The sequence below is a fragment of the Capsaspora owczarzaki genome (genome assembly GCF_000151315.2).
Source record: "Capsaspora owczarzaki ATCC 30864 unplaced genomic scaffold supercont2.17, whole genome shotgun sequence".
NCBI lineage: Eukaryota > Filasterea > Ministeriida > Capsasporidae > Capsaspora > Capsaspora owczarzaki.
In genome coordinates, this window is record NW_011887308.1 from 448,169 (window position 1) to 467,221 (window position 19,053).

The following is a 19,053-nucleotide window of genomic DNA, read 5'->3' on the forward strand; positions in this document are numbered from 1 at the left end:
CACACACACACACACACACACACACACACACACACACACACACACACACACACACACACACACACACACACACACACACACACACACACACACACACACACACACACACACACACACACACACACACACACACACACACACACACACACACACACACACACACACACACACACACACACACACACACAAACACACACAAACACACGAACGACACAAACTTCGTTCGATTGAAATCACCACAAAGCTGTTCACAACGAGGCACTGGCGACGACTCCTTCAGACTTGGCCATGCCGAAAAACACGGTGGAGGGATTGGCGAGCAGCTTTGCTGGCGTATCAAACTCGACAATGCGTCCAGCGTCCAGCACCATGATTCTGTCGACACAAACAAGAAACCAACCACCACAAAAAGTGAGAAAAAAGTGAAATGAAAACCAACAGAGGAAAAAAAAAAAAAAAAAAAACAATCGCTACATCGTCATCTCAAAACCCTTTATACCTGTCACTGTCCAAAATGGTGTTGAGACGATGGGCAATGGTCAGAACAGTGCAGTGGGAAAACTCGGTGCGAATGGCCTGCTGGATGAGCGCATCGCTCTCGACATCGAGCGCGCTGGTGGCTTCGTCGAGAACGAGAATGCGCGTTCGTCGGAGGAGCGCACGAGCCAAGCACATGAGCTGGCGTTGACCAACACTAAAGTTGTCGCCGCCTTCGTTGACAGGAGCGTCCAGCCTGAGGTCGAGGGCTTGGATGGCCGGCTTGAGATGCGCACGCTCGAGCGCCTCCCACAGACGCGAGTCCTCGTACTGGTTGAGGGGGTCGAGGTTGCTGCGCACTGTGCCCGAAAACAGGACGGGGTCTTGCGGGATGATGTTGAGATTGCGGCGCAAGTCGTCCAGTCCAATCGTTGAAATGTTGATTCCGTCAATGACAATGCTGCCGCCAGCAGCCTCCAGCAGGCGGAACAGGGCGAGCGTCAACGAGGTTTTGCCGGCGCCAGTGCGACCGCAGATGCCAATCTTCTCGCCGGGCTGGATCTCGGCATTGATGCCGCGCAGCACAAGGTCCAAGCCTGGACGGTAGCGCACAGCATAGTCCTTGAAGGAGATGGCGCCTCGATCGGGCCAACCGATGGAGGGACGCGCAGTGTCAACAACGCGCTCAGCCTCCGAGTCAATCTCGGCGTACTCCTTGATGCGCTCCACGGCAACAATGTTCGTCTCCAACTCGCTGGACATGCGGACCATCCAGTTGAGCGTCTGGGTGACTTGCAACGCGTAGCTGATGGACAGACCCACGAGACCAGGATTGACAGAGTCGCGGCCGAGCACGGCAAAGAGAGCGGCAAGGAGAACAATCAGATTGCCGATAAACTCGAGCCGGATGGCGAGCCAACGGTTGGAGGCAATGGACGGGTAGTAGGCACGCTGGTTTTCGTCAATCTTGGTGGAGTTGTCCTGCATAAACCGCCTGCGCTGGGAATAGGCGCGAATGGAGCTGACGCCCGTCAAAGTTTCCGAAAAGTGCGCATAGATGGGCGAGCGCGAGACAGAGTCGAGACGCTTGAGCTGGCGCGAGGTTGCGACATAGAACCGCTGAATGGCGACATACAGCACGGCCAGCGGCAGCACAGCAGCCAAGAAGAGTGGGGTCGAATAGGCAATGACAATGACAATGGACGCAACACGGAAAATCATGCCCAAGAACGATCGCAGCGAGGACGGGATGGTTTCGTCCAAAATGTAGACATCCTTGCTGAAGCGGTTGACAATGCGACCCATGGGCGTCGTGTCAAAGAAGGCCATCGGGGAGCGCAAAACACGGTAGAGCATGGACTGGTGCATCATCTCGGACGCGTGGATGGAGCTGAGCGCTTGGACAAAGGTGGCGAAAAACACGGTGATGGCGTTTCCGATGCCGAGCGCCGCATAGATGCCGAGATAGTAAGGGTTGTCATTGCTGGTGGCGACAGGGTCCTCGTCGGACGAGTCGCTCCAGTGGGAGAGCCACAGGTTGGAGCCCACTTGCAGAGCCTGGCCCACAATGTACATGCCGCAGATGATGGCGCACAGCCAAAATCCGTTGGCGCGCATATAGTCCTTGTAGACGCTCATCTTGACGCTGCCAGCCTCCATGCCTTCCTTGGCAACGAGCTGGTTGCCGGCTGGCTCTGTTGTCTTGGCCGCCTTTGTCGGGGCTGCGTCCACTGCCTTGCCGTCGGGCGCCTTGGCATCGCCAGGCTTGGCCTCGTCGGCGCCTGCTTCCGCGTCGGCGGCATGCTTCCGCTGGGATTCGGCCTCGGCCTCAGCGGCATACTCGGCCAAAAAGCGCGAAAAGTCCTGGCCGTCCTCCTTGAGACGCGAGTACGAGCCCGACTCGGTGATGCAACCATCGCGCACCACAACAATCTTGTCCATTTGCGGCAAAAACCTCACGGAATGCGTGACAAGAATGCGAACCTTGTCGCGAAGGATGGAACGCGAGCCCAGGACGTTGTCGAAAATGTGCTTGCCAACGTGCGCGTCGACTGCGCTGAGCGGGTCATCCAGAATATAAATGTCACAGTTTTGGTACACGGCGCGGGCAATGCTGACGCGCTGCTTTTGGCCACCACTGAGATTGATGCCCTTCTCGCCAATTTCCGTCAAATCGCCACCAGGAAGCATGTCCAGATCCTGCTTGAGCGCGCACGCATCAATCACACGTGCGTAGCGATCGGGGTCGTAGCGCTGGCCAAACAGAATGTTGTCGCGCAAGGTGCCGTTCTGAATCCACGGTTGCTGCGGGACGTACGCGACCGACCCAGTCACATAGACGTCGCCGCCGGTCTTTTCCATGTCGCCCAACAAGGCAGCGACGAGCGAGGACTTGCCGCAGCCCACACGGCCGACAACGGCGGTGAGCGTGTTGTCGACTGCCTCAAAGTGAATGTTCCGGAGGACTGGCTCGGGCGACTCGGTCGTCCATTTGAACTGGCCATTGCGGACGAGCACGCGCACCTTGCGCGCAACAGAGACACCCGCAGCGCCATTGTTCGACGAGGTGCCATGGGGGTCGACGGGTACCATGCGCGTATCGTCCATGTCGCGGGGCAGCGCGCGCATCACGTTGGAGGACTTGAGCTCGTCGAGCATGAGGAACTTGATCAGGCGCTTGTTGGAGACGCTTGCCTCGACGACCGAGCTGAGCAAGAAGGGCAGCATGGACAAGGGGAATTGGAGCAGGTTGAACAGCGCAAGTGCCACAAAGGCCTTCTCGGCTGTCAGGTCGTTGCCGGTCGTGGTGTAGGTGATGAATGTGGCGAGCGAGACGAGGAAAGGCGTGCACGTCCAGGCAAACGCCGCAAAGGCATTCAGGTAGCTGGTGGTCTTGAGCACCTTGAGCTCGCGGTCGCGGACAACCTTGACCATGAGCATGAACGGCGACTCCCACGCGTACAGCTTGAGGACCTTGATGCCCGCGAGGATTTCCGACATGAGCTTGATGCGCGAGTCCTTGTTCTTCATCTGGACCTTCTGCAGACCACGCATGCGCACGGCAATCAGCGCGTTGATCGGGATCATGAGAATCATGACGGCCACTCCGGCAAGGATCGAAAGGCCCATCGCATCGTACAAAAAGTACAGACACAAGGCAATCTGGTACGGGCCCGACCAGAGAATGTGCAGGTAGGTGGTGAGGTCTTGGAAGCGCTGCGAGTCCACGCTCATGAGGTTGACAATCTCGCCAACGGTGGCAGACTGGCGGCTCGTGTTGCTCAGCACCAGCGCCTTGCGGTAGACGGCGGCAGTGAGACCGCTGCGGATTTGCATGCCGGAACGCATGCATCGGTGGAAGTACTGGTGCAGGATGAGGGACTGCAGAATGGCAGTCACAAACATGCCAGCGCCGTACGCGTAGCCCTGCCAAACGGGCGCGTTCGTGTCCTTGATGAACAGAATCATGCTATCCAGCAGCTGCGGCGACACAAACCCCAGCGAGTCTTGCGCAATCTTGAACAGACCAGCAAAGAAAAAGGTCTTGCCGAACGCGCGGCCAAGGGCGCGGTACATGGACGGGTTTTTGTAGTTTCGCTCGATGTTCCACGAATGCTCAAACTGGTCGGCCAGCACATCAGCGTGGTCCTGTTTGTTCAAGCTCCACAAATCCTCCTGCTGCAAGTCGCGTTTGTAGCCCAAGCGGACCAGCCCGTTGACCCACCAGAATGTCAAGTTGGAGAAGAGAGAGGCCTTGGCTTCCGGGCAAGCGTTCTGCGGCAGCAGGTTTTCAAAGAGGGAGGGTGGATGAGAAACGAACCAAAAATTACAACAAAAAAATACGAAAAACCACCCCCAAAAAAAAAGTGTTGTACTCACCGCATCCTCGTCAATCGAGCTGTACTCGCTCTCACGCTCCGGCAAGACGGTGGTAATCACGGCCAAGAGCATGAACGCATAGTAGACAAAGAATGAGACGAGTCGGAAGTGGTCGGCCGTGTCTGCAATGAGCACCAGGGTTCGGAACTTGACAGCACCAGCCGCGACCGAGCACAGCCAAAAGATGGAGATGGTCGACGACATGTGCTGCCCGTGGTTGCGCTCATTCCAGAGCACAAACGGCACAATGAGTTGGCCCAAGAACATGCAAATGACGTAAAACAGGTGGTAGTCGGCCTGGACGGCGGGATCGCCAATGCGCACTTCATGGGCGACCTTGATCATCTCGACCAGGGTGACAATGATGAGGGCAAAGGACACGAGCTGTTCGTGTGGGGGGGAGTACAAACAACCATTGGTCAAGGAGGAGAGTTAACAAATTTTTTGGTGAGTAAGAAGGCGACAAGCTCAACAATGGGGGAAAGCTGGTTGGTTCCAAAGTACAGACATCAATGTACAATGGACGCAATACTCTCTGCACAACAGTAACAACCGTTGTTGTCAAGAAGGCTGAACGTTGCCACCTCAGCTTCAATTTTGATGCCAAGAGTCTCCTTTCTTCCGCCCTTCCTGGTGCCTTCCTGGTGCGTTCCTTAGATTCCTTGACCAGGTTGGTTGGTCGAGGTGCATTGGAATAATCCACAACCACAAACCACGACCAGGATGTTGCTTGCTCGGAGCGGCAACTTGCTCGCCTTTTCCTTCTCAGACCTCCACCCTCCACCCCTCAAATCCAGCGCGGCTTGCTTCACTGATGTGCAACTATGCACCACGAGCTTGGAGCCAAACGTACCAGCTGGGAGCGATAGACCCACGAGATGGAGAGCTCGTCTGTTCGCGGGAAGCAGCGCACGAGGTAGTACCAGCGCAGCAGGCCGATGACCAGGACGAACGCGACTGGCGTCAGCATGATGACCACGTCTTCAAAGCACGGTGTAAAGTCCACGCGCGTGGCATTGTCTGGCAGCGCAGGGCCCTGTCAAGAAGAAGAAGAAGTCGAACGCAACCAAACGGTCAGTTCAAAAGCGCACCACCGCATCGAGCAGAGTCACGGTCGCGGAGCACACACACACACACACACTCATACACTCATTACGCACTCACTACGCAACCCGTGCACAGCGAAGAAGGGCGTGAAAAATCAACCAGCAGCAGCAAGAACAAAGACCAGGATGCAGTGCGGAAAATTTTGCCAAGAACGGAGGTTTTTGGGGCAGTTTATGGGAAACGAAAATGCGGCGCAGCAGTGAACGGAGCCAAAAGCACGGAGCAAAAAGACGTAGATCTCACAAGCACGAAAAGAAGACAAAACGCAGAGACAAGAGCAAGAGAGAGGGAGAAGAAGAGAAGAAGAAGAAGGGGAAGAAGGGGAGAACGGAGGCAAAAAAAAAAAAAAAAAAATCGAAAGAAGAACAGGTCCATGCGGCTCGCTGCTGTGATGTAACAGTGACGCCTCGAGCAAAACACACCCAAACACACTGATGCACACACTGATACACACACATCTACACACTCGAATATGACGAGAGGGAGAGAGAGAGGGAGAGAGAGAGGGAGAGAGAAAGGACGGCAGATTTGGTTGCTTTTGAGCCAACTTCATCACTCACCCAGGTGCCAGGACCGCCGCAGAACGAGTCCATACAGAAAAAGACAGCAACGGAAAAAAAAAAAAAAAGAAGGAGTGATGTGTGAATTATTATTGTTCTTAAATCGAGGATTTGGCTGCTGAGCGCAAAGTGTTGTGAGCTCAAAGTCAATGGTGGCTGACTCAACAATAACACAGCCAGCCACTCACACACTCTCAACCCGAACTGACATTCAGGATACTGTACATCTACTTTGACAACTAACTTCTACTGCGACTCTATGATTTCACACTTGAACGCTCCAGTTCCGACTCTGACTCAGACAGTCCAAGTTTCTTTTTGGATTTTGGTTTGTCCACCTCCAACTCGTTCCCTTCCACTTGACTTTGCACTTGGCTTTCCATCTGAGTGCGTTCGTATCTGAGTGTGTGTGCGTGCGTGCGTCGGTGATTTTGCAGCAACGTCGACTGTGGACCTGTCAACTCAGCCACTACCCAACCCCCGTTTTCGCGCCAAAATGGCGACCCAGCTGGGGACGTCCACTTCCACCTGCGTCGTTCTGAGCGTCCCTGCGTTCCAGCTCCAGATTGCATGGTGGCAAGCGTAGGACAGGGTTGGGGTTGATGAGGGGAGGTCGAACCAAGGGAGGTTCGATGGTGAGATCTCTGCAGTCAAAGGACAGCCGGACACGCCACAGCCAGCCGATGCACGCACATGGCTTGGATTTAGAACGCAACAAACGACGCTGTGAACGCCCGTCCGAGCGGGAGTCGGTGGTGATGGCGGTGGCTTCAACATTGGACTTTCCAAACAGCCAGCTCGGTCTCCAATGCAAAGGCCCAGCAAGTCTCCAACTCACAACCCAGGGTTCCAATGCGCGCGTGTTGCGACGTGGACTTGTTGCTCACTCTTATGATTGTTTGTATTGGTCGATCATCCGTGGACATTAGAATCTTCGCCCGCCCCACAAGCACTCAACGACGCGAGCCAGACAATCACTCACTCGGTGTGCGCCTGCTCCTCCTCCTCGTGCCCAATGCCGAACGTTATCGAGCATTTGGTAGGCGGCGGCAAGCAGTGCAACATCTGCTTGCTGAAAAGTCCGAGCTCCTGGGACGACAACGAGGACGAGCCAGACTATTACGACTCGGATTCGTCTGTGGAGGCCGATCGCGACGTGTCGATTGACTTTGTCACTTGCGCCGCGCCATCATGCAAGCTCGTTGTGCACCGCGGATGCTACGGCGTGGCCACGTACGATAGCTCGCGGCCGTGGTATTGTGATCCGTGCGCTGAAGAACTCGCATGGAATCGGTTTATCAGCGCAACATCCCCGTCCTGTGCCCCCGTGAGTACGACTAGCGAACATTCAGAAGCAGCAGCAGCAACAGCAACAACATCAGCAGCATCAGCAACATCAGAATCATCCCCGCCCGCCCCTACCTCGGCTGGAACGGATGCAGTGTCAAATTTGCTCGGCATGTTCGAACAGGCAACCCCGTTCCCAAAACCAAAGTGTCTGCTTTGTCCCAACAGCGGAGGCGCCTTCAAGCGCACCGTGGTAGGGGACTCGTGGGTCCACGTCATTTGCGCCCTGTGGGAGCGCCAAGTCACCTTCTCGGACAAGCGCAACATGCTGGGCGTCGACACGGACGGCGTCGATGATTGGCGATGGGGTTTGCCTTGCTCCGTGTGCCAATTGTATGGCCGCCCACAGCAGGCGTGCTGTGCCGGGTTGTGTGTGGACTGCGAGGTGCCTGGTTGCGAAACCCGGTTTCACGCCACCTGCGGCCAAAATTACAACTTGCTCACACTTGTCGAAGTCAACAACTCGGCCGGTGAGCTCAAAACTGCGTTTCTCGCGTTTTGCGAAAAGCACAACTCGCGGTCGCGGCACCAGCAGCACGCTCTTGCCGCGTTGAAGGAGTCGGAAACCGCTGCCGCCTTGGACGATGCGTCGCTCCCGCGGAACATGTTGGCCTTGCAGCAATGGCAGCAACGAGGTCGAGGCGCCGCTGACAAGGCCGGCCGACGCACTGCCGCGAAAGCACCACGCCGAAGCACGCCGTCCGCCCAGTCCGGGCCGCGGCGGTCGAGACTTGCCTCAACATCGTCGCTCCACCGCGAATCTTCCGCTTCCTCGTCGGACGGCTCGTCGTCCTCTGGCGATGACGAGGAAACCGCCGAGCACCCGTCCCAACGAGACCGCAAGCCAACAGCAACAACAACAACAACAGCAACAACAACAACAACGCACGCGCCTTCCGCGAGCACGGCAGCGAAAGGAGGGCCGCCCGGTGCCTCTCGCAAGCGACCGTCAGCCAAGGACTCTGCCACCACTCCAGACGCAGAGGCTGCGGCTGCACCCCTTCCCCCATCCATTACAGCTGCCATTCAGGCCCTTGTCGCCGCCTCGGCGGCCCAAAATGCCGCAGCCGCCAGTTCCAATGCCGCGAGCGCAAACGCTTCTGCATCCTCTGCCTCCGCATCACCTGCCCCAACAGCCAAACTGCTGCCCGCGTCGAAAAAGAAGCGGCCAGCGGTCATGCCATTGCCGCCAGGCCTGCTGCCCGCCATGAGCGACAATGCAGCAGCAAAGGCCGCGACCCCAGCTCCCGCTCCCATGGAAGGAATCGAGTCCACCACCAGCCGAGCACTAGCGCAGCCAGGTGAGGCCAGTGCCATCCCGCAGAAGCGCGCACTCGACACGGATTCGTCTGCAGCTGCCACCGACAGCAAGCAGTCCAAGCGCCCGCGAACAGAGAAGGGCGAGGATTCTGCTGGCCTTGTCGCTCCCGATCAGGGCGAGTCAGCAACCTTTTTGGTGCCACCTCGTGCGCGGTCGTCCTCCAGCACAGGCAGCGTCGATCCTGCTTCTCTTCTCATGTCACTCGCCACCACGAGTTCGACCGAGGCCGTCTCTTCCGCTCCCAAGGAGAATCAACCTGATGTAAATCGCGCGACCACTGGCTCCAAGACTGAGCGCCGTTCGAGCGTGTAAGAATTGTGTTTGCAATTTGATTGCCACTAGTTTGACCGATTTGTCCTGACATTTCTCTTTTTTTTTTTGGTTTCTGCTTGCTTGCCTCAGAAATGCATCGGAGCTGGCCCCTGGCACAGCCATGACGGTAGAGCCTGCCGGCGCGACCAACCCGTCCCGCGCATCCTCGTTTCCAGAGCAACTGCGCACCTTTTTCATTCGCCAAATGCAAGAAACGCTGCGGTTTGTGTCCACCCATTTAGAAACGGACAATGAGGCGCGGATGACCATGCTGAAGGCGCGTTTGGCGGCGCTGGCATCCAACACCAGCGAGCTCAAGCAGCAAATCACCGCACAGCAGCAGCACGTCCAATGGCTGCGCGACTTGCGTGATGCGTTGCAAGCCGAGGTTGGCGAGCGTCAGCACGCCTCGGCAGTCTTGCGTCGCCACCGCACCGACTTGCTCGTCATGTACGGCTTGCTTGATCGATCGGCGCTCGCCACGCTGGCGCCCGACCAGTTGGGTGCTGCTGTGGATTTGGCTTGTCAAGCTGTTTTGCGCACGGACGAGTCCACCTCCACGTCGCCACACGACCTGCGCGTCGCGATTCGGGACGCGCTTGTTCGAGCCGCGCAAGTCGAAGTTCCGCTGCCTTCGCTCCCTGCGAGTGGGTTTCCTGGTTCTCTTGGTGCCACAGCTGCGAGCTCGTCAACAACTGCGCTCACGCCTGGTGGTGGTCAGCCAACCGAGGCGACGACAACCCCGCACTTGACGCTGACTCTGAACGCCAGTGGAGCTCGAATGAATGTTGGAGGACCAGCGGCGTCTCCATCAAGCCACTCGAACAAGGCAGCGAAGCGCATGGCTGCAGCTGCGGCCGCCGCAGCTTCCGCCTCTGCACCATCAGTAGGAGCCGGAGTTCCTACGGCGTCAACGAGCGCGCCCACTGCAAACCCTTCGGCTGCTCCCTTGACTGTGCTCCTTCCGCAACAGCCATCTGGCACAGGCATTCTCACCCCGAACGCGAATGTGCACTACATTCTGAACATGCCTGCGGGAGGCACTTTGGGGACTCCGATCGCTTCGCCGCGAGATGCAGGGACCATGTCCCTTCTTGGCGTCCCGCTGGCAAAAACTTCTTCGTATGCGACAATGGCTGATTCTGCCACGACTACTTCGGCAGCAGGGCAACACGGAATGTTGACTCAGGGCCAGCATGTCTCTCCACCAAAGGCTGTTCATTCTCAGGTCCTGCCGCAAGGCGGTTATTCCCTGACTGTTCAGCAGCAGCAGCATCTGCAGCAACAACTTCAGCAGCAGTTGCAACAGCAACAGCAACAGCAACATCAGCAACAACAGCAACAGCAGCAGCAACCTCCGCAGCAGCAGCAACCACCGCAGCAGCAGCAGCCTGCCATGCTGATGCAACAGCACCAACCCATCCACGGCTTCCCACCAGGTCAAGGCCATTCGCAAATTCCTCCACAGGTCTACCAGACACAGGCCCCGGCGCAAGTAATGCAGTCGCAGCCGTATGTAGTTTATGGAAATCGCCTTGTTCAAGGACCTCCACGAACCATGTCACCCGTGCTTGGTCAACAGCTCCACGAGCGACAGTATTCTTTGCAGCCAGCTCAGCCAGCGATGCAGCCCCAGCTTGTGCAGGCAACCATGCAGCCGCAGCAACAGCAGCAGCAGCAGCAGCAGCAGCAGTTGATTCAAGCACAACAACAACAGCAACAACAACACCAACAGGTACATCTGCAGCAAATTCAGCAGCTGCAGCAGTTGCAGCAGCAGCTGCAATCCCAGCGGCATCTGGTCATGGAACAGCAACAACTCCAGCAACAGCATCAGCAGCAGCAGCAACAACAGCAGGCACACCAAGGTGCTCCACGAATGTAGACCCCATCAGGTTTAGGAGGAATTGTCTCCTAACCAAAGCATTTGTTTCATATCTCGTATCTCGCTTTTTTGAAAACTTGTCATTGCGTTCTTTGTTTCTTTCCTTTTCATTTTCGGGCATTTCTTTTTGTACACCACAATCATCACGTTTTCCTCGTTTTCGCACACTTTTGATGCTTCGTGTTGGCGTTGATTTACCATTGCTCATCAACAGCACGTACTACTCGACAAATTTTCAACCATTGCTGAGAACGCGGTTTGTTTTTTTCAGTCTGTTTTTTTTTTTTTTTTTTTTTTTTTTTGTATTCCGTCGCAACCGCTTCAAGGTGAGTTCATTGTTGCACGCGCATGAGGAACGCTCAGCACGCGCGTCTATGCTCGCAGCACAAATGCGTGCAATGCACAATGCCAGAGAGCAGTGAAGGGGGCGGAGGTTGCCACTCGGCGAATTCTTTGCAACCGTGGGAAAAAAGGATTGACGAGACATGTCGCCCGCGCCCGGCTTTCTCACTACACGCACTCCACCACCGTGTCTCAGCATCAGAGACATGGAATCTGCCTGCTTCATTGCAACATGCATGCTTCGTCATTGTCGACAAACTGGCTTGCGTGGAAGTGGTCGATGTCCGAGGGGGGTCGTTAGGATTGTTTTGGAGAAAACAAAAACACACCATCTTAATAAGGACCGAATCCCACAGAATCACAACCTCACCTGCGCCGCCTGCAGCTCGACACACAGCCAGCTCGACACGAAAAGAGGGGTTAAATACAAGGCATTGCATGTTTGGGCCCCTTGGAGGGGGCCGGAAATGCTGGCTCGAGTTGAACGCGACAAACTCAGGGGTTCAGATGATTTTGCTGACGCCTCCATGTCGACGCTGCTGCACCGACGCACAACTCAGCATTCACTTGTGGCCAGACAGACGCTTTGAGGGACAGGGGTTTGTTCGATGGAAAACAAAAACGAGCAAAGGGGATTTGGCGACAGCGATGCAAAGAGTTTGACAAGTCCTGTTGCTGCGATGCATTACAACTCGTTGTGATCACTGACGCTTTGGTGCTCCAGTACAGCATGCGACATTGGAATGCCTCAATGGCAAAGCAATTCTGGAGCATTTTCGTGCTCGTTGGCTTTTTGGTCGGATCTGCGCACGCCGTCCAATACCGTGCAACATGCTTTGCACGCGCGTTGTATTTCACCCAAGCTTCTGGCTGCGCAGATGGAATCTGTACGTGCCGGTCCTTGGTTTGTTGTGAAATGCGTTTCCATATTCGTCCTGTGACGCTCATTGATTCTGTTTGCGAACATAAAGGCGACCCTTACTGCACTGGTTGGGTGAAATTTGCGCCAAATGGCAACGCCAACTGGAATGCGGCTGCCATTTGGCAACGCCAACTGGAATGCGGCTGAACAAGAATCCCACAACCCTCGTTGGAACATTGACATCAACTATGGCGCTGTGAGCAACTGGGCAGGGACGGTGCAATGGTATGTCGACTGCGACGACAACGATCCTTGGCCCGCTCCCGACGATGACATGGGATGGAAGACGTTCGATCCCATCACCCTGAACGGCAATGAAGAGCAAGGCAGCTTGGCGGCCAGTCCTTGGCAAGGTGTCAATCTTGGTAGCACGGCTGATGGCGAGTTCAACATTCCTGCAGTCTACGTCTACCATCGCGCCATGTGCGACCAATACTGGTACGGTGCTCGTTGCGGCGAGTACTGCAGAGTCAGCGATCCTCCGGCGTGCACCGCTTGCAATCCCTCGTCAGGCGTGTGCACTTGCAACGTTGGTTACCAGGACAAGGACTGCGGCACTTGCCAGTCAAACTACTGGCCAGTTGGCACGTCGGGACAAGCCGGCTTCCAATGCGTGTACTGTGTGGATACGAACACTGCCTCTGCGTGCTACACGTGCCAAGCTGGTGGTGTCAAGAGCTGCTGCACTGGCTGGAAGAGCACCAATTGCAACGTCAAGAAGAACTGCAACTCGTTCGTCGCGCCTCCTGCCAACTCTGTGGCCGTCGGCAGCACCTGTGTCTGCACAACGTACGGCTGCACCTGTCAGTACTCGTGCAAGTCTGGCTTTTCTGGTGGCTCTGCTACCACGACGTGCCAAAACGACGAAACCTGGCGCTGGAGCTCGACGCTTACGTGCACGGACAGAGACGAATGCGCTCCGGGCGGCGGCAACCAGTGCGCTCAAATCTGCACAAACACCATTGGCGACTATACCTGCTCTTGCAACTCGGGATACAGCATCAGCAACGCTGGCCGCGGTCCGAGCGGATGCACAGACCTTGACGAGTGCTCGACAAACAATGGCAACTGTGGCCAGAGTTGCAACAATACGCCTGGATCGTACTACTGCACGTGCCAGCCTGGTTGGCGTCTTCAACCAGACGGCAAAACCTGCCTGGAGATTGACGAATGCCAAGAAGGCTTGGACAATTGCGACGGGAATGCCACCTGCACCAACACCATTGGCAGCTTTGAATGCGCGTGTTATGCCGGATTCGTGGGCAATAGCACTGTTTGCACGGACGTCGACGAGTGCGCCACTTTGCCTTGCAGTGAGTTTGCTGACTGCGCCAACTTTCCCGGCAACTTCACTTGCACCTGCCAAATCGGCTATGCGGGCAACGGCGTCCAGTGCGTGTTTGGAAATTCAGCGGCTTTTGCGGAAAGCTCGCGGTTTGTACTCCTTTCTGACGGCGCATCGAGCGCCACCTCGCCCATCCAGTTGCGCGTTGAAATGGTTCCTGAATTTGACGGTACTCTTGTCCCCTTTAACGTGTCTTCGCTGGATCTCATCCTCGGCGTTGATTACACTGTGGAGACCCCATCTCCGCTGGTCTTCAATCTCGGCGACACATTCAAGTCCATTACGATTGTGGTGATAGGCAATGACGACCCCGAGCCTCTTCGGAGCCTCTTTGTTCAACTGCAAGATTCAGTCAGCGCGTTTAACAAGTCGACAATTGCCGTGGACGCCAATGACAATCCAAACGCAGTGGTACGCTTTTCCGCGGCGTCGCGCGCGTTTCGGGTGGACATTACCGCTGGCACCTACCCTCTCACGATTGAGCGGTACTCGTATGCATCACTCGTGAATGCCATCAATGTCACTGTGTGGTGCGATTTCCCAGTGCCCCAAAACATTTCGATCGTGATTCCCGCAAATCAAGTCGCAGCAACAAAGGTCATTCAGCTGCCATTCTCGTCTGTGCCTACTCTTGATGTCGAGCACACGTATACCATCGTAGATGCAACGGTAACTGGCAGTGGATCTGCCGCAGCTATCGGCTACTATTCGACTTCTCGCGTGACCGTGAACGCACACGACGACCCTTATGGTGTGTTTGGATTCAGCTTGACTCAAATGTCAGTGGCGGAGAGCTCTACGGGCTTTGTGCAGTTAAAGCGACTCAAGGGCACTCTGGGAACTACGGTCGTCCGCGTGCGAAGTTTGACTTTGAGCTCAAGTCAAGCCAATGGTGTGGGAATCGCATCCCCAAGCGACTATGCCGCTGTTTCCCAGCTTGTCACTTTCAGCGAAAACGATGTCGAGGCCCAAGTCTCTATTGCAGTGCTTGCCGATGGTGTCCCTGAGCTTGATGAAATGTTTGGTCTGCTCTTGGAGTATGTGTCCGGACCTGGCCGTGTCGATGCGACATTGGCACTGGCGTTGGTCACCATACCCGAGAACGACAATGCGCGTGGTGTTCTCTCAATCACGCGGGCGTCCAGTTGCTTTGAAGAGTCGCCCCTTGTTGGTGGAGTTCCTCAGCCGAACAACACGGTGGCGATCGAAGTCATCCGCTCTGGTGGTCTGTATGGTGCCATTTCATTTTCCTGGTCAATGCACAGCGGAAGGTTCAAGAACACGACGCTGTCCGCCGACAATCGAGCATCAGCACCCGAAGATTACACGGCCTCGTCAAGTCAAACAGTGACCATCGCTGCTGGTGTGGACCGTGCACAGATTCAAGTGATGCTGCTGGACGATGAAATCCCGGAGTTGGACGAGTACTTTTGGGTGCAGCTGGATTCGGCAAGCTCCGGCGTGACCATTGACCCAGTCAGCAACTTTACAGACGTTTGCATCGGCATGAACGACAATCCATTCGGATCTTTGGCGTTCGAGAGTGTCAGTCTCACGCCGAGTGCGACGGGCGAGAGCCGTCTGCTTGTTCGCGAGAGCGATGTTGTGACTGTCGCAGTTTCGCGTGTCGGTGGCACGTTTCACCGAGTGTCCGGAGTTGTCTCCATCGCGCATGAAACAACCAGCTCGGCTGATTTTGCTGACAGCTCCGCTCGCACTTTCACGTTTGAACCTGGACAAAGTACTGCGTTGGCATCATGGACGATCAGCGCAGACAGCGGAGAGGAGCCGACCGAGCTGTTCAAGCTTGTTTTGACGGCGAACGGAGCCAGCGCTGGTCAGGAAGCAACTTTTCTTGTTGGCGCGACGTCGTTGGACTCTACCATCCCGTGCGCTATTGAAGCCCACGATGATGTAAACGGCGTTTTGTCTTTTGTTCAACCGACGGTTTCTGTCGTCGAAGATACTGGCAAGGTCACTCTGACAGTGCAACGTGTCGGCGGAAGTGCCACAGAAGTCAGCTTCCAGACCAACGCAGTGCCTCTTTCTGCATCCGGCGACGACTTTGACGCGTCAAATCAAAACAACATGCACATCATGGCACCTTCGCAGACGAGTGTCTCGTTTGACATTGAGGTTTCAAAGGACAGTGCTTCTGAACTCGACGAGACCTTTACTGTGACGCTCGTCAACGTGACTGGTGCGACCTTGTCGTGGATGTCAGTGGCGACTGTGACCATTCTGAGGAATGACGACGTCAACGGCGTGATTGAGTTTGCTCCCTCTTCGGGACAAAATCCACTTGTGACAACTGTTTTCGAGGACACTGGCTTTATTCGGCTCCCTCTGTGGCGCGAGCTTTCACAAGTTGGTGTCGTCACATTGAGCTTTGTCGTGACAACCGACCTCTCGTTCGATCCCGCGTGCGCGTCTCTGTCGGGTTTGGGTCTGTCCTCAGCCCCAGCAAACCTGACACGAGATGTGGACGCGGCGCCGTTTGTGGTGACATTTGGAAACGGTCAAAGCGAGGCTGAGCTCGCGATACTGCTGCACGACAACAGCTTGACGGATGGCAGTCGAGCCATGTTCATCTGCCTGAAAGATCTGCAAGGAGGAGCGCGCTTTGGTGCCTCTCAAGCGATGGCAATTGTCATTCAAGACGACGAGCATGATACCAACGAATCAAGCTCCGCTCCAGTAGCTGCAGCTGCTGCAGGCGCAGCAGCGGGAGGCGTTGTTGTGATTCTGATCGTCCTGCTGGTTGTCGGATTGAGACGTCGTCGAGGACGTTCGAACTTCTCTGGAGCCTCCAAGGGCAAGCAGCTTTCCGGTGCAAGTGATCCAACTTACGAGGCGGTATCTCGTAATCGAATGTATGACAACACTTTACGAGTGCCAGATGATACCTACCAACCGGTACAGCAGACTGTGGTGCAAGAAGACCCCTACGAATCACTGCCACAACCAACGGCTCCCGATGAATCGTTGTTCAACACCGTTAATCCAGCTTGTGAGAAAGTCACCGAGGACAATCCCGATTTTGATGCAATGCGCGCGAGTTTCCGACCTTCGGTGCCCGTTGACAATTATGAAGACCTGTATATTGCGAGTGTCACCGCGTTCCAACAGCACCAGCGCTTCTCGAGGCATGAGCTGAAGCTCTCAACACAGCTTGGCTCGGGCAATTTCGGTGAGGTCTGGCTGGCGCATGTGCCCTCCCGATGGCTCGAAAAGAAGTCACGTCAATCTCTTTCCGTCAGCGCAACGACTGTTGCCACTGTTGCCGTTGCCGTCAAGACTCTGAAAGCCGGTGCCAGCGACAAGAGCAAGAGTGACTTTGCCAGTGAAGCCCAGATCATGCGCCGCTTCAACCATTCCAGCATTGTTTCCGTTGTCGAAGTGTTTGTCGAGGAAGAGCCCTGGATGCTCGTGCTCGAGTTGCTCCCGTACGGTGACTTGCGCAAGGTCATCCAGTCGTGCCACGCTCGTGGGTTGACACCAACTGCAGGAGAGTGCCTGCACATGTTTTCGCAAGTGGCGAGCGGCTTGTCATACCTTGCTGGGCTGCGCTTTGTGCATCGCGATATCGCAGCACGAAATTGTCTTGTGGGAGCGGACTTGGTGGTCAAGATCTCTGATTTTGGTCTGTCTCGCGAGCTTGAGGAGCAGAACTACTACCGCATGCAGACGCGTGGAGCGCTACCAGTTCGCGTAAGATGCTCGTCTTGGAAAGTTCGTTGTTGGTGCGTTTCTCACTCGGCTTGGTTGGATGTGCTTTGATGTGTGTTGTGTTTCTGCAAATTCAGTGGATGGCGCCCGAGTTTTTGCTCTTCCGCAAGTCGTCGCCTGCATCAGATGTCTGGGCGTTTGGAGTTCTCATGTGGGAGGTCATGTCAGCGGGCGCGTTGCCATACAAGGGCGTCGATTCCAAAGCCATCGTGCAGTTCCTCGAAAGCGGCCAGCGGCTGTCTCGTCCACCGCTTTGCAACGACAAGCTTTGGGCGTTAGTCTCGAGTTGCTGGACTTGGGAGGTGACCGACCGTGTTGATGCCGCACAGCTCTATGCTGCGTTTACGCGAATGGCATTCGACAACCCTGAATTGGATTCCGTTCGCGATCTCGGCGCGCTGCTTGCTTGAGTTGTTTTTTGATTGGACTCGAGTCTTGCCCCGTTCTATTTGTGCATGTTGTCTGAGGACTCGAGTCTTGCCCCGTTCTGTTTGTGCATGTTGTCTGAAATGTTGAGAAGAAGAACTGTTTGTGCCGTGATGCGCGAGTATGCCTTTCTCCACGAACAATTCACACACTTCTTCTCAACGACTCAACGACTGAGGGACACACATGGAAACGACAACAAACTCGCACACTCGGTCGCTCAATCACTGCAGCGACGAGCGAGATTGAATCTCGACTTTTTTTGAGCGTCGCCCCTTCGCTTCCCTTCTTCTCGTGCCAACCACCCCCCTCCCTTCATACGCAGTGAGTTGCAGTGCAGTCACACGATGGAAGTGGAAATGACTGACGGCAGCAGCCGGGGAGAGGCAGCACAAGTCGCCGTTGCTTCTCCTTAGAATCTTAATCGTCCAAACAACCAAATTCACCAGGAAATTTGCGGGTATACATTTTGCAATGGGAATTTTTCCCCGGTTCACTGAGGCTACTGTGCACCATCGCCCGCCGCCCTGACCCCATCAGGTTTGTACATGACCTGACAGCACCCCGTGGCTGCATGGGCGAGGACGGGGGACACCTGCATCGTCGGGTACGGATACCCCCTTTTTGTGTGTCGCAGCTGGTGACGAGGTCCCTCAAAACGGCACTGCAGCCCCTTCTACTGTACACCAGTGGAATGAGCCGATTTTTTAGATATAGAATCATGTGCGAGACGGCCAGGAGCGAAGCGCTGGAGGCCGCACCAGGTTTCGGGTCCGTCGCGGCCAAGCCGACCGCTCGATCTCGGCCTAGACCGCACCCACCGCCGATATTATGGTCTCTAAAAATCTAGTAGATGGGTCTGGTACCTCCATTGAACGGGCGGGCCTGGGGAATTGTCCGACTGCTGGATATGGACAGCCGTCCACGAGGCCTCAGGGCGCCGACTAGGACAGCCCGTTAGCGCCACCTCTAGTATAGAAAGTTAGCGCTTGGCATGGTGTATATGAATCCGGGATCGGTCGGGCGGTAGCGCTCGATAGCACGAAGAAGGACTGAATCGGACTTTCGAATTTCGTCCAAAACCTGCTAGCCCCGAGATCGATGCCTTTCACCAGCTCTGTCCGTGTAATCCATACATATTCCGATTGTTCAATGTCTGATGAGTTGGAAACCGTTATGGCGAGTGAGGTGCCGCACGATGCGTCCGACTTGGCTTCGCACTCGTATCCAGCCATGTAGACACCTAGGAGCTTGACCAGCCATATATCAATGTACTCTATACACTCTATAGTATCCGCTCTATATCGCGCGTGGACAGTGATCGTTGGTTTCTAGTTGATGCACCTGACCAAACATTCGACGGGCTTTAACTTGCGATTTCCGAGTCGCATCCATGAAATA

General features: G+C 55.6%; 4 protein-coding genes across 4 annotated transcripts; 3 read left to right on the plus strand and 1 right to left on the minus strand.

Annotated features, from left to right (window-relative positions):
• Positions 1 to 133: 133 nt before the first annotated feature.
• Positions 134 to 6,094, minus strand: CAOG_08101 (multidrug resistance-associated protein 3). Its single transcript, XM_004342653.2, has 5 exons — positions 6,024 to 6,094; positions 5,210 to 5,392; positions 4,357 to 4,740; positions 500 to 4,251; positions 134 to 375 (listed from the first exon to the last, which is right to left on the minus strand). The coding sequence occupies exons 1-5, from the start codon at positions 6,054 to 6,056 to the stop codon at positions 249 to 251; spliced, it is 4,479 nt and encodes a 1,492-aa protein (XP_004342702.1). The 5' UTR covers positions 6,057 to 6,094; the 3' UTR covers positions 134 to 248.
• Positions 6,095 to 6,948: 854 nt separating this feature from the next.
• On the plus strand, positions 6,949 to 11,048 carry CAOG_08102 (hypothetical protein). Its single transcript, XM_004342654.2, has 2 exons — positions 6,949 to 8,999; positions 9,094 to 11,048. Exons 1-2 carry the CDS (start codon positions 7,039 to 7,041, stop codon positions 10,886 to 10,888), a joined length of 3,756 nt encoding a protein of 1,251 aa, XP_004342703.2. The 5' UTR covers positions 6,949 to 7,038; the 3' UTR covers positions 10,889 to 11,048.
• Positions 11,049 to 12,240: 1,192 nt separating this feature from the next.
• On the plus strand, positions 12,241 to 17,765 carry CAOG_08103 (tyrosine-protein kinase transforming protein SEA; the record flags this gene model as incomplete). Its single annotated transcript, XM_004342655.2, has 2 exons — positions 12,241 to 17,208; positions 17,304 to 17,765. The coding sequence occupies 2 exons, from the start codon at positions 12,241 to 12,243 to the stop codon at positions 17,634 to 17,636; spliced, it is 5,301 nt and encodes a 1,766-aa protein (XP_004342704.1). The 3' UTR covers positions 17,637 to 17,765.
• A 326-nt stretch (positions 17,766 to 18,091) lies between these two features.
• CAOG_09160 (hypothetical protein) lies at positions 18,092 to 18,502 on the plus strand (the record flags this gene model as incomplete). Its single annotated transcript, XM_011272571.1, has 1 exon — positions 18,092 to 18,502. A coding segment is annotated over one exon (411 nt), but the record flags the coding sequence as incomplete, so codon positions are not given.
• Between the last annotated feature and the right edge of the window lie 551 nt (positions 18,503 to 19,053).

Excerpts from the sequence above, each read along its gene's own strand:
- CAOG_08102 (XM_004342654.2), top strand. The coding sequence starts at position 7,039 with ATGCCGAACGTTATCGAGCATTTGGTAGGCGGCGGCAAGCAGTGCAAC. Across the intron at positions 9,000-9,093 it reads ACTGAGCGCCGTTCGAGCGT|AAATGCATCGGAGCTGGCCC; the intron begins GTAAGAATTGTG and ends TGCTTGCCTCAG.
- CAOG_08101 (XM_004342653.2), bottom strand. The coding sequence starts at position 6,056 with ATGGACTCGTTCTGCGGCGGTCCTGGCACCTGG. Across the intron at positions 4,252-4,356 it reads GCTCGATTGACGAGGATGCG|AACGCTTGCCCGGAAGCCAA; the intron begins GTGAGTACAACA and ends CTGCTGCCGCAG. Across the intron at positions 376-499 it reads ACCATTTTGGACAGTGACAG|AATCATGGTGCTGGACGCTG; the intron begins GTATAAAGGGTT and ends TTGTGTCGACAG.